This window comes from Quercus suber, unplaced genomic scaffold (assembly GCF_002906115.3).
Source record: "Quercus suber isolate HL8 unplaced genomic scaffold, Cork oak 2.0 scaffold_349, whole genome shotgun sequence".
NCBI lineage: Eukaryota > Viridiplantae > Streptophyta > Magnoliopsida > Fagales > Fagaceae > Quercus > Quercus suber.
In genome coordinates, this window is record NW_027069801.1 from 768,049 (window position 1) to 781,844 (window position 13,796).

Sequence of the window (13,796 nt, forward strand, 5' to 3'; positions counted from 1 at the left end):
TGAGTTTGTTTGACTTTACTGTTGATTCTAAATATGCTGCTGTCATGTGTGAAGGTGCTGATTGTATGTGTAATGCCAAATCTTATCAGACATTCAAAAGGACAGAAACTATTTCAGTCTGTTCAGCTACTTCACATTATGTGTCTTGTCACTTTGAAATAGGGATAACATGAGATGAAGCATAAACCCTTTGAACTTTAATGATAAGACTGAATAAAATATTCATTTACGTGTTTAAACCTTTTTTCATCTATGTATCTCTGGGAAAGAAGAGATGGTCGTGCTTCCACTCTCCTACTCTACACAATTATATTAGTCACGTTTTCATGTTGAACTAGTGAAGACAATTGATTAATATGTTTCCCTTATTATTTTATGACAGGGGAATCTTGTATATGTATCAGCAGCAAACCGGCAATGGTATGTCCATCCTTAGCCTCATTTTGTCACATTCTTGTGTTGTGTAATTCTTTATGCTTCAAAACCAAATAGGGAAGCGATTCAAAACACAAAATAAGACTTATGAGCCTTTGAAAATTACCAAGGAATCGTATTTTAGCAAAATTTTATTATAACTGAATCAGAAGCCTTTTTAACCTAAAGAAACTTAATAGAAAACTCAATAATAACTAAAGTAGCCTATAAATGTTGTCAAGAAAGCCCCACATTGCAACTAGACCCCAATTCTTTTATCTTCTAGTATCTAATCTTCTTTTTTCCCAAATTCTTTACTCTTTGCATCAACTATATGAGATATTGCTTTATTAAAATGTGCACAATATATTCTTATTCTTATAAAATAATATTTTTTGTATAAATTTTAAATAAATACAATACATAATATAGTAAAATGTATGTACATCCCTCAAATTTTGACTATTTTCTAATCACACCCTATGTGTTTTGCTATTGTGTTTATTAGAATCACGTGATTTAGAATTACTTGATCATTCCACTTTCCTCCATTGTTCTTGGAATATTATTTTGGGATGCCTTAAGGAAAAAAAATTGTAGAATAATTTAAATTTTTTTTTTTTTGCCAAGGCGACGGGGAAGGTAAGAATAATTTTATTAAATAGAATACTTCATTTACAATAACACAAAGTAGACTAAAAAATTACAAAAATACAAGGACTCTATAAACCTTGGAAATGGAATCTCTAGTGAAAAAGGAGAGCCTTCATGAGGCCTTCACTCTCTAGATGGAAAAGATAATTATGTAAGTGTATATATATTTTTCTCAAATCACATATTATAGGTAAGTTTTTTGTTAATGTTTTACTGAAGGGGGTTGTGGATGATTTTGTTTGGGCTTGTACTGGTGTTTATGGTCCTAATGATCATAGTCTACGAGGTGCTCTGTGGGAGGAGCTTGCTAGGGCGCGTGCTGGGTGGAACAAGGCATGGGGTTTGATTGGAGATTTTAATAATATTCGGTATCCGAGTAAGAGATTTGGTTGTGAGTCTTTCAGCCTGGCTATGTTTGCTTCCTCGGACTTCATTGAGGCCAATTATCTTGTAGATTTACCCCTTAAATGGGTGTCTTTCACATGGTTTAGAGACTCTGGGACAGACTGTATGTCAAGAATTGACAGGACTCTGGTTTCGGTGGTTTGGGTAGATCATTTCCGGAATGTGTCTCAAAGGGTACTCCCTCGAGTGGTTTTTGATTATTGTCCACTTTTGGTGGAAGCTGGTGGTGTCAGTAAAGGTCGCAATGCTTTTCAATTCGAAAATATGTGGTTGAAAGATGAGTGTTTTGTGGAGATAGTTTGGCAATGGTGGGGCGGGTATTGTTTCTTGGGCTCTTCAAGTTTTTATTTTGTCTTGAAAATTAAAAGCTTTTAAAGATGATTTAAAGAAGTGGAATAAGGATGAATTTGGGGACCTAGCATTTAGGAAGAAAAGCCTTTTGTTTGAACTTATAAGTTTGGATGCTAGAGAAGATTTTTTGGGCCTCATGCATGAGGAACAAACTTGTCATACTTTGATTAAAGGCGATATTGCTCATTTAACTTCTTTGGAGGAAATTTTTTGTAGACAAAAGTCTTGGGTTCTGTTTGTGAAGGAGGGTGATAATAATACTTGTTTCTTTCACTAGGTTGCGAACTCTCATAGAAGAGCTAATCATATTAGAGGAGAGGTGGATCGTGTTCTATATGAGGATGAGATAGTTATGCATTCTAAGGTGGTTTAGTTTAATCAGGATTTGTACACAGACACAGACACGTGGCGTCTTACTATGGATGGTTTGGAATTTGCTAGTGTTGAGGAGGATGAGAGGCTTTCTCTTGAGAGGGATTTTTCTAAAGAGGAGGTGATCCAAGTTCTTAAGGGAGATGAAGGGCGATAAGGCCCTAGGTCTCGATGGCTTCACTATTGCCTTTTTTAATAAATGCTGGAGTGTAGTGGAAAAGAATAAGGATGTTATGGCCTTCTTTGATCACTTTCATAGGAATTCAGAGTTTGAATGGTCTTTGAATGCTTCTTTCCAATCTTTAGGCTTCATTTAAGAGTTCATAAGGGAATAGAATATATTTAAACAAAAGAATGGAAAGGAATGTATTTAAGCTAAGGAATGGAAAGGAATGGAATGTATTTAAGCAAGGGAATAGAATGAAATGAAATGGAATTAAGTAACCTTAATTAGATATTTTAAAATAAAGATATGGAAATAAATGAAAATGAATAGAATTTAAGTAATCTTGTCTGGAAGTAACATAGAAGGAATGGAATGAAATCATTTTCTGAAAATATTATTATGAGACCCTTATTTTAAAATAAAGGATTGAGTAAAAGGGGTATTTTGGGAGTTTTAGTAAAAAATTTATTAAATCTAATTTCATTTCCTCCCATTCCTCCTAATTTTGGGGAGAATGAAAATTTGAGGTTTTAAAGGAATAAAGAGGAATGAGTGTTCCATTCTACCTATTCCATTTCTTCCCACTTAAACTCTCAAACAAGAGAATGGACTTTCCATTCCTTCTATAAACTCCCAAACAAAGGAAGGGAATAATATTTTAAAATTATTCTTTTCATTTATTTCCATTTCATTCCATTCCCTCCTCCCAAACAAGGGCTTAATTTCTAAGAAAAATAATGCGTTGAATGTTAAAGGTTTTCGGCTTATTAGTTTAGTGGGTACAAGTTGTTATCAAAGGTGTTGGCAAAGAAATTAAGGATGGTGTTGGAAAAACTCATTTTTGAGTCCCAAAATTCTTTTGAGGGTGGTCGACAAATTTTGGATTCTGTGCTTATTGTTAATGAGTGTCTTGATAGTAGATTGAAGACTTGCATATTGGGTGTGGTGCTAGTGAGTGGCTTGATAGTAGATTGAAGAGTCGTACACTGAGCGTGGTGTGCAAGTTAGACATTGAAAAAGCCTATGATCTTGTGAATTGGAATGTCTTGTTTTATCTTTTGGATAGGACAGGGTTTAGGGTACGATGGAGGAGTTGGTTAAAGGCCTATGTCACTACTGTTTGCTTTTTAGTGTTAGTGAATGGTTCTCCTGCTGGTTTCTTTGGAAGTTCTTGAGGTCTAAGACAAGGTGACCCGTTGTCTCCTCTTCTCTTCCTTTTGATCATGGGGGTTCTAAGTAGGATTTTGAAGAAAACTGAGGATGGTGGTTTTATTCGGGGCTTTCATGTGGGTCCTGTAAACTCTACTAGTATTCATATTTCCCACCTTCTCTTTGCTGATGATGCTATTCTTTTTTGCGATGCTTCTATGGAGCAGTTGCTTTCGATTAGGTTGGCTGTCTTCTTTTCAGGGTTTTACTAGTTTGAAGGTAAATGTGGGGAAAAGTGAGATTGCCCCTATTGGAGAGGCGAGTAACATTTACATTTGGCTAATATTCTTTGATGTAGGGTGGATAGTTTGCCTATGAAATATTTGGGTATGCCTTTGGGTACTTTGTATAAGACAACATCTATCTGGAATCCTATTTTGGGGAGGATGGAGAAAACGCTTTTGGGTTGGAAGAGACCTTATTTATCAAAGGAAGGTAGGCTCACTTTGTTGAAAAGTACCCTTTCAAGTCCTCCGACTTATTATCTTTCTCTTTTCATTGTCCTTAAAGCCGTGATTGCTATATTAAAATGTATTCAAAGAAATGTTTTGTGGGGATCCTCAGAGGAGTGTTTCAAATACCCTTTGGTGGCTTGGGAAAAAAGTTTGCTTACCTCTTGAGTTCAGTGGATTAGGGATTTGGAAAGTGGTGTCTTTTTAATCAGGCTTGGAAATGACTTTGGAGGTATGGTCATGTAGCTAGTCATCTTTGCCGAGGGTTACTGCCATGAAATATGGGAAGGGGGGTGGAGTTCTAAAGTTTGTAGAAGGGCCCATGGGTGTGGTTTATGGCGAAGCATCAATGAAGGGTGGGTGAGTTTTTCTAAGCACTTGTATTTTGCGGTGGGTGATAGTTCTTGTATTCTTTTTGGCATGATAAGTGGATTGGGGATAATTCTCTCAGAATTCTTTACCCTGAGTTGTTTGCTTGTTCAACCAATAAGGAAAGCATGTATTTAGGATGTTTTGTGTCTTCCAGTGGGTGGTAATGTTATAGTGTGGAATTCATGTTTTTTTAGGGAGTTCAATGATTGGGAGTTAGTGGCTTTTTTTCTTTGATAAGTAATAAGATATATTGATATCAAAAGGGAAACTGCCTAGTACACAGGGAGTGAACTAGGAGCCAACAGATCAAAAACAAAAATTGCGAGAATCTAGGAAAACAAAAAGAGAAGTGAAAGATTTGTTTTGCAAAGCAAACAACCAATCCAACAAAGTTTTAAAAAAGAAAAGCTTGAGGTCCGGAATAGATCTCTCAGTATCTTCGAAACAACGACTATTCCTCTCCCTCCAAAGACACCACATTAAGCCATGAGGAACGATGGACCATATATAACTATTTTGATGACGACCAAAGTTGCCTTGCCAACACCCTAACAACCCAAAACAGTATGAGGCATAACCCAAGATACTCCAAATAAACCCAAAACCATAGACCAAAGATCCATAGCAACGGGACAATTGAGGAAGAGATGGTCAACCGACTATTCTGCTGATTGGGAGTTAGCGGCTTCTTTCTGCTATCTTCACTTGATTCAATCTCGGATTCCTAGGGGTGTTGGAAGCGACAATTTTTGTAAGGGCCTTAATGGTAGTGGGAAGTTTGATACTCGGTCTTTCTATCATAAGATTTGGGTGGTTTCTACTTCCTTTTTCCCTTGGAAGGGTATTTGAAAAATAAAGAATCCCAAAAGGGTGGCCTTTTTTAAGTGGACATTAGCTCATGGCCAGATTCTTATATTGAATAATCTTATGCTTCGAGGTTGCCCCTTAGCAAATTGGTATTGTATGTGTTGTTGTAGTGAGGAATCTGTGGATCACCTTCTTATTTTTTTGTCCATTAGCTCATTCTTTGTGGGTGCATATGCTTCGACTATTTGGGATCCATTGGGTCATGCCAGGTTCTGCTACTGAGTTATTATTTAGTTGGTAGCAATAGCTTGGGAAATATAATTCTGATATTTGGAATTTGGTTCTAGGTTGTTTGTTGTGGATTTTTGGACGGAATGTAATCGGCGTACTTTTCGAGGATACTGTGAATTCTTTGGCTCAGTTGATTGATTTATGCCAGCGGACTCTTTTTGATTGGTCTGGGTGTTGGGGTCTTTCGAATTTTTCTTCCCTTATTGAATTTCTTTTTTCTCTTAGCTTAGTTTCTTGATTCCTTTGTTTCTTTGTTTTTGTGTTGTTCCTTGTTCATTATCGTGAACACTATGTATTCTTTTTTCTCTTTATTTTCAGTAATATTACTTTCTTACCTATCATATATATATATATGAAAAAAAAATTTCAAAAATTTATTTACAGCAAATTGAACTAAGATTGTGATTAATTCAATATTAAATAGTGTGATAAAAACAAAACTAAATGTCATAATAAGAAAGGAGTCAAAGTTGGAGAGGAATCATAATATTTTACACAAGATTTTATGCTAAATTTACAACCTATTATATTTTCCTATTTCCTTCCAGATATATCATCACTTGACATATTTGAAGCGGATTTTATGTTTTAATATTTTTTAGGCATTGTCTATAAATATGCTTTTAATCTAACAAGAATATAGACAACAACAATAACCAAGCTTTAATTCCAAAAAGTTGGGTTTGTTATGGGTTCCCAACAGACTAATTAGAGTCAACCACATGTATTTTTTTCCACCATTCTATCCTATCTAAAATCATATTTGTCACCTCTTGACATGTCCTGTTTTACTACTACTCTACAAATTTTATTTGAGGAGGCCAAGTGTTATTTTTCCTAAAGGCTTAGGGCATGTTTGATAACTGTTTTCGTTTTCTATTTTCGTTTTCTTGTTTTCAAGGGAAAAAGAAAAAAAACAATTTTTTTTTTTTGTTTTCAAAATGAAAAACATGTTTGGTTAGTTGTTTTGAAAAACACATTTTTCAAAAACAAAATTCAGGAAATTAGTTTGGTAGTTGTTTTTGAAAAAGTTGAATTTTGTTTTCTTTGGTTAATTTTTTTTTTTAAATTATATTTATTCTAATTCAAAAACATGTTTGCTCCGAAGTATTTAAAATCCTTACACCTAAAGAAATTACAAATCAATTGTTTTGTATATAAAATTCATGCCTAAAATTTTAATCATATAAGTAAGATTGAAACTATAACAATTATCAAGTGTCATAAAAGATAATCAATAACTGAAAAGTTTACTACATGGCATCAGTGCCAGCAAATCAATTTCATCCAAAAAAAAAAACAAAACATGGCATCAATGATGCCTATTATTTGCCAACATCAATCCTGCGATCTGATCCCCTATAAGCTGCCATAGCTAGTTAAGTCAACAGTGTGCGATGGCTCACCCGTTATCCCTACCTTCACCTTCAACATTAAGGTTATCAATATTGAATTGAGTAAACAAGCGATCATCTCTTGTTGCCATTCGAATGAAGTTATGAATTGTGCAACAGGTTCTCATCACATTCCCTTGTCGATGTGGTTTATAATGGGGGCATCATTTTTAAGACTGGAAATCTTGCCTTTAAAATGCCAAAACATCTCTCAATTACATTACGAAGAGAGGAATTTTTATAATTGAAAAGCTCTTTAGCACCTTTAGGACGATCCCCACCTCGAAGAAACCCCGAGGTGCATGGATAACCAGAATCCACTAAATAATAGCCACCTAACAAAAATAATAATAAGATAGAGAGAAGTATGACATGGTGAATGGGTTAAACTTGAAAATTGTAAATATGTAAGTGAGGCAACAATATATCTTACCAGATGGAGGCCATGGGAAATTATTTTTTGGCCTTTGAAGTGCATCTAAGAATACTCGTGAGTCATTGGCTGTACCCTCCCAACCCGTGTAAACAAATGTAAACTTCATATTAGACTTTCTTCCTTTCTCCCTTTTCTCTATTGCTCTATTTTTTTATTTAATTTTTCAGCTGTGAATGTGAAAACATGTTCAAGCATTAATTACTAATTTCAATTTGAATATGGCATTGCAGACAAGATTCTATATTGGAATTAATATTAGATTATATCATCGTGGACTGTTTCTCATTGTTTACCTCGCACTTGAATAAACTCCATGGGATCAAGGACTTACTCAAGCCTTCAATTTGGAATTTATACACATATATATATTGGACAGTTTTTGATTAAACAGAGCATATAGGATAGCTAAAGAAACAAAGTGAAAACATGTTCAAGAAACAGGGGAGGTAACACTCAAACAGGGTAGAAAACAGGAATGCAAGGCACACACAAACCCAACACCATAGAGCCCACAAGCATACCAACACGGCCAAAGCAAACCCAAAACCTCAAAATCCTAAATCAAACACACAGAAAACACCCATTCTGAATAAACCCAGATTCAACGCACATATACAAATTGCATTACATAAAATACATAGCAAACTTCAAGCAATTTTGTAATAATCCATGAACAAAGAAAAAAGGAAAAGACCCGTGCCTTTGAGTGATTGGGTCCCTAAAATTATGAAATACTTTCCCAAATCTGAGATCGCATAGACCTGCTACATCACGTGCAAACAACAAAAAAGAAAAAAGAAAAGAAAAGAAAAGGAGAGTGAGATAATGAATAGAAAAGGAATAGTAGAATCTAATGAAAAGCAAGAGGTAGTCATGAAGGACAATCCGGTGAAGACTATTCGCTTACCTTACAAGTGGTTCTCTCAATCAAGGTTTTCTCTGTGAGCAAGATGGAGGCAGTGGAGGTGCAGGGGAAGATATATAGGGTTACCAGATACTAGGCACTAAAATATTGAGTGAAAAAAAAAAAAGGAAGCGCGGGAAAAACCCGTGCCTTTGAGTGATTGGATCCCTAAAGTTATGAAATACTTTCCCAAATCTGAGATCGCATAGACCTGCTACATCATGCACACACACAAAAAAAAAAAAAAAAAAAAAAAAAAAAAAAAAAAAAAAAAGAAAAAGAAAAGGGGAGTGAGATAATGAATAGAAAATGAATAGTAGAATCTAATGAAAAACAAGAGGCAGTCATGAAGGACAATCTGGTGAAGACTATTCGCTTACCTTACAAGTGGTTCTCTCAATCAAGGTTTTCTCTGTGAGCAAGATGGAGGCAGTGGAGGTGCAGAGGAAGATATAAAGGTTATCAGATACTAGGCACTAAAATATTGAGTGAAAAAAAAAGGAAGTGTGGGAAAAACATTTTGTCAGTCTTGTGGGTCGAACCAGTGCGCTGGTTCATTAATTGGCTGTGTTTCAGCTTGTTTTAGTGTGTTTTCTAAGGTGAGGGAAAACTGAAAAATAAAAAAAGCTCAAGACCTGTTTTCAGTTTCTTTCACATTATGAATATTGAAAATAGTTTTTGATTTTTGTCTAAAAAAATTACCAAACAAGTTTTTTGCCTTGGGAAACAGAAAATGTTTTTTGAAAACAGAAAACTGAGGAAAAAAAACAGTTACCAAACATACCCTTAATATTTTACAAAATTTTCAAAATGTTTGGGGTAGCCATGGCCGTTCTGGTCTACATTTGGCTCCTCCACTGCCTGCAGTGACAACTAAAACTAGTTATTTGTTCTGGCATAGCTGTGTATTATATTTTGGGCTTTCAGCTTTCAAATGTTCCGTGTTAAATAAGGAATGAAAGATGATTATTTTTTTTTTTCCTTATTATATTCTTTGATTGAGCTTTTTTCACTCTTTTGGTTTCTCATCTTTCAAGCACAATGAGCGTGTATGGCTTGTGGGANAATTTCGATGCCTCCCAAACTTTCCTTGCCAACAAGCCAACATCTCTACCACTGTTTTTGGCATAACCCAGTGAATGCCAAACAGAGTAAACATCATTGACCATAAACAAAAAGCAATAGAGCAATGGATGAGGAGGTGATCAATTGATTCCCCATTTCTTTTACACATAAAACACCAAGCCAAAATTGAAATCTGTCTTTTCATAAGATTATCAATAGTCAAAATATTCCCCAAAGCTGCAGTCCACACAAAAAAAGCAACTCTAGATGGGACCTTACTTCCAAACAGTCTTCCAAGGGAAGGACTGATCGAAACTTTTTGTCAGCACTTGGTAATAAGAACAAACAGCAAAACCTTTTCCCATAGCAGGTTTCCAACACATCTTATCATCCCCAACTCCTTTCAAAGAAGCTCCATAAATTCTAGACATAAAACTATAGAAGGAATTCATATCCCAATCTTTGCTATATCTTCTAAAAGTTAGATCCCAAAAAAGAACACCATTTGGAAACTTCATCAACTCAGCCACCGAGGCCTCCATAAAATCTAACTCCTAATTTGGTTGGATTTATATATGGGTATTAGAATTGATTGGGTGTAGTTGTGCTTATTCTTAAATATGTGATAAGATGATATGGCATGTTGGGATTGGATGGGTAAAACATAGGATTTACAGAACATCCTTGCCGAATTTAATCTCTTTTTCAAAAGGAGAACAATAAAGATCCTTGTTATGTGGGAATTTTTGGCCATACATGACCAAGTAGGGTGTACCTTACTTGAGTCTGATTATCTTGGTTGATTAGTGTGTTTTTAGTTTTTAAATAGGGCCTCTCTAGGAAGCACGGATACGGATACAATATACAATACAAACATAGCAACATGTCATTATTGGGTACAATATGAAATGGATATCTTAATTATTTAGTAAATAAATAAATATTTTAAAGTATACCCTAATCCTTATGCTAATTTTTAGTCTTAAAAATAATTTCTAAATAATATAACTAATTAAGAAGGCCACATGTTTCATCTGCCTATGGCTCTTATTCAAATTGTTGGAATAGACAATTTTCATCCTCAGATTAGAATATAAGTTTGTGGAACTTCATATCACAACATGCCACATTCAGCTGTAAGCCCTGATTTGAATTTTGGATCTCAGATTTTCTTGCTTCTTGTTTGAATATGGTAGAAGGCATCAATGGGATTAGTGGAGGAATATTTATGCTTTGTTAATAATGAAAAAGAAAGCATGCACAGAGAGAGAAGGAGAAGGCTGGATAGAATCCTTGTACAAGTTTCAATATATTCTGCACTTTTAACTATGATCTTTGTTTAGATCTTTCGTGGTTTAACTATTGTGTAATTTTCACACAGACACGCATGTGGACACACACACACATAAATGCTTTGGTGGGATAAATCTCAAAACTTAGCTGACTTATATTCTCCATTTGATGCTTACAGATTCCATATGTGGGTCTCAACTTTGCTGTGTATGAATCTCTAAAGGATTGGTTGGTTAAAGCTAAACCGTTTGGACTAATTGAAGACTCTGAGCTGAGTGTGACAACACGGCTGGCATGTGGAGCTGCTGCTGGCACTGTTGGACAAACTGTTGCTTATCCTCTTGATGTCATACGTCGACGAATGCAGATGGTGGGGTGGAATAATGCTGCTTCTGTTATCACTGGTGATGGGAGGAGTGCGGCCCCGCTTGAATACACTGGTATGATTGATGCATTCAGGAAAACCGTTCGACACGAGGGCTTTGGTGCATTGTACAAGGGTTTGGTCCCCAATTCTGTGAAGGTCAGTCCCCTTATATTACCTGCAATCTCTGTCTTTTGAAATGTAGGGAATACCATTAGGTTTAACTAGTTTGACAGTTGACACTTTCCGAGTAAAATTTGTCTGTATGATCAAATTTCATATTTTAGACACACCTGGATGAGGAAATTTTCATAATTCCCTATGCTGTGGGGATTGTTTCACCTTTTATAGAAACAGAGAAACATCAAGATTCAGGGCTATAATCCTGCTGGCTGGAAGGGAGAAAAAAAAAGCCTCTACATCTTATAAATTCCTGTGTCTTGCAGACCTTTTATTTGGCTGGCAAACCAAGTATCCATGATGTATGGGTTATGCCTCTAATACTGGGTCACTTAAGAGGTTTTGAAATATTTGATAGGGTTTGATGCTTTGAACTTGTTATAAGAGAGAGTGCTCCTGAATTTTTGCAAATGAGGTGATTTAGAACCATCCTACTGCTTCTGGCCCATAGGATGTCTAACATAAGGTGCATCCATATGTGGGCCTGAAGTAATGCATATATGCCTTTTATGTGGATGTATTTATTCTCCGGTCTTGAATTTGGGTCCTTGTAGAGAAGGTGTGTAAATTTCTATGGTTCCATGTTCAGAATCTAAAGTGAACAGCAGTTGTACATTGACGCTGGTCCTTCAGAGCCTCAGAATTGTATTCTTTTTAGGATCTGCAAAAGCATGTTCTAGTGTGTTCAGCTCTTAAACACTCCAAATTGTTTCCAGAATTACTCAAATGTACTCAATCAGTACTCCTCTGAGATTAGATTAGCATTCAATCAGTATCACCTCCAATCTCCCTTTTCTGCTTGGTGCTTACAGGTGTCCATAGACTTTTTTCCTTTCATATCAAGTCATTTAAATGTTGTTGAAAAAGATTCATATCCTTTACTTGGTTGATAAAAATGATAAATCATCCATTAATGTTTGATGAACATATCTTTCGCGGCATTAAGGACATTGTTTGATGCACTGCCTGTCTTATTCAGGTAGTCCCATCTATAGCAATTGCATTTGTGACATACGAGGTGGTGAAGGACATTCTGGGAGTTGAGATCAGAATATCAGACTGAAGTGCAGGGAACTCAATGATAATTATTGGACAAGTCTGCTATTTTTGTAGGCAAGGGGATATAGAGACGGTAAACTAGGTAATTTCTTCCTCCTGGTTATTCCAGGAATGAGTTAGAAGCACGTTTGAGCCTGTATTTATAATTTGTTTTCCCCTGTTTTCCTTTCTATGTTTCCCTTTGAATATGCTGTAGCTTTCAGCTTCCCATTGATATGCTGTGTCAATAAATGTTTTGACAATTGCAAGAACACATTTGCATGCCTTCCATAAGAGCTAAGAGAGCTTTTTTTTTTCTTGAGAATATTTGCAATGACATGTTCCTGAGTGAGTTCTCTCTCTCTCTCTTTCAAGTGGATCCATTCTAGTTGTAGATAGTTTTTTATCCCCCATTTAGATTCTCTACTGGTTTGATTATAACTTCTACCTTAATGTTATTCTTTTTAATGACATTGTTTTTTACAAAGTTGTTTTTATTTTATTTTTTGAGAAGTTGCTGTGCTTATAAATAACATTTTGTTGAATGATGGAAAAAATTAATTCTCTATTTATCAAAAAAAAAAAAAATGATGGAAAAAATTAATTCTCTAATTGAAGTTTGTATAATTATAGTACTTGGAAAAGTCTTTCAGCCAAAAAAATTGTAAGAAGACATTATAATTTACAAATTCTCACAAATTTTATATAACTCATGGTCCAACTAATTTTACAAAAGATTTTCCATCTGGGAAAATCAATTATGATGAGCATTCTAAAGCATGTTAGCTATTAGTTCAAGCATTTTCATTTGGATCAGTGGTACTAGGGCCTTCCTCATTCCTTCATTTCCACGCATGCTTATCAAATAGATCATCATTAAGTTCAACCATACCCTATTATCCAATACTTGAATGTGCACTATACCAAACACCACATAACAATCCAAGTTCCTGAAAAGTTACCATACATAATGCATATGATCATACATCCAACATGCAGAAGAATTGAAGTTTAGAGAGCGATTGTGATGCAAATTTAATACCACACAACTTTAACACAGTATTCACAACCTTTTTTTTTTTTTTCAATTGCAATATTCACAAATTTAATAACATATTATTCACAGCTTTAGCAGAAGCAGAACCAAATGCACTAACGGGACAGCTATGAATTAGAAACAAAGAGTGGTCGAGAGAGGAAGAGGTTAAAAAAAAAAAATTCAGGTATTAGTGTTAAACAAAAAAAGATAACCTTTTGAAGTACTAGTCACAGTTCCATTTCAGCCATTAAAAGAGGTCATTCGACTGAATGACTTTGTTGTAGAGGATCCAAAGTCCAAACGCAAGGTCTCAGATACAAAACAAATTTTTTTGTAGACAAAAGTCGAAAGGTAACTTAAATGTAGATGTTCCAAATGGGGCTTAATTGTGGATGAAGATGAATAGAAAAGTTTACAAGCAGAGAATGATGGAATGAGAAGTTGAGAACTATTCCCAACTGGTATTGTATGTTGTGTGATTTTATTTGAGGAGTTTGAACTATCTAAAAGGTAGAATAAGAACTGCTGATGAGTTGCTGTGCAAGAAACCTGTTGAGTTTATAGTTAATTCTAGATTCAAAGTGTCTGAA

General features: G+C 35.2%; 1 protein-coding gene across 1 annotated transcript; it reads left to right on the plus strand.

The window, feature by feature from the left end:
* Positions 1-10,754: 10,754 nt before the first annotated feature.
* LOC112012939 (mitochondrial adenine nucleotide transporter ADNT1) lies at positions 10,755-12,541 on the plus strand (the record flags this gene model as incomplete). The annotated part of the gene is made up of 2 exons (XM_065759987.1): positions 10,755-11,108; positions 12,109-12,541. Coding segments are annotated over 2 exons (438 nt in total), but the record flags the coding sequence as incomplete, so codon positions are not given.
* Between the last annotated feature and the right edge of the window lie 1,255 nt (positions 12,542-13,796).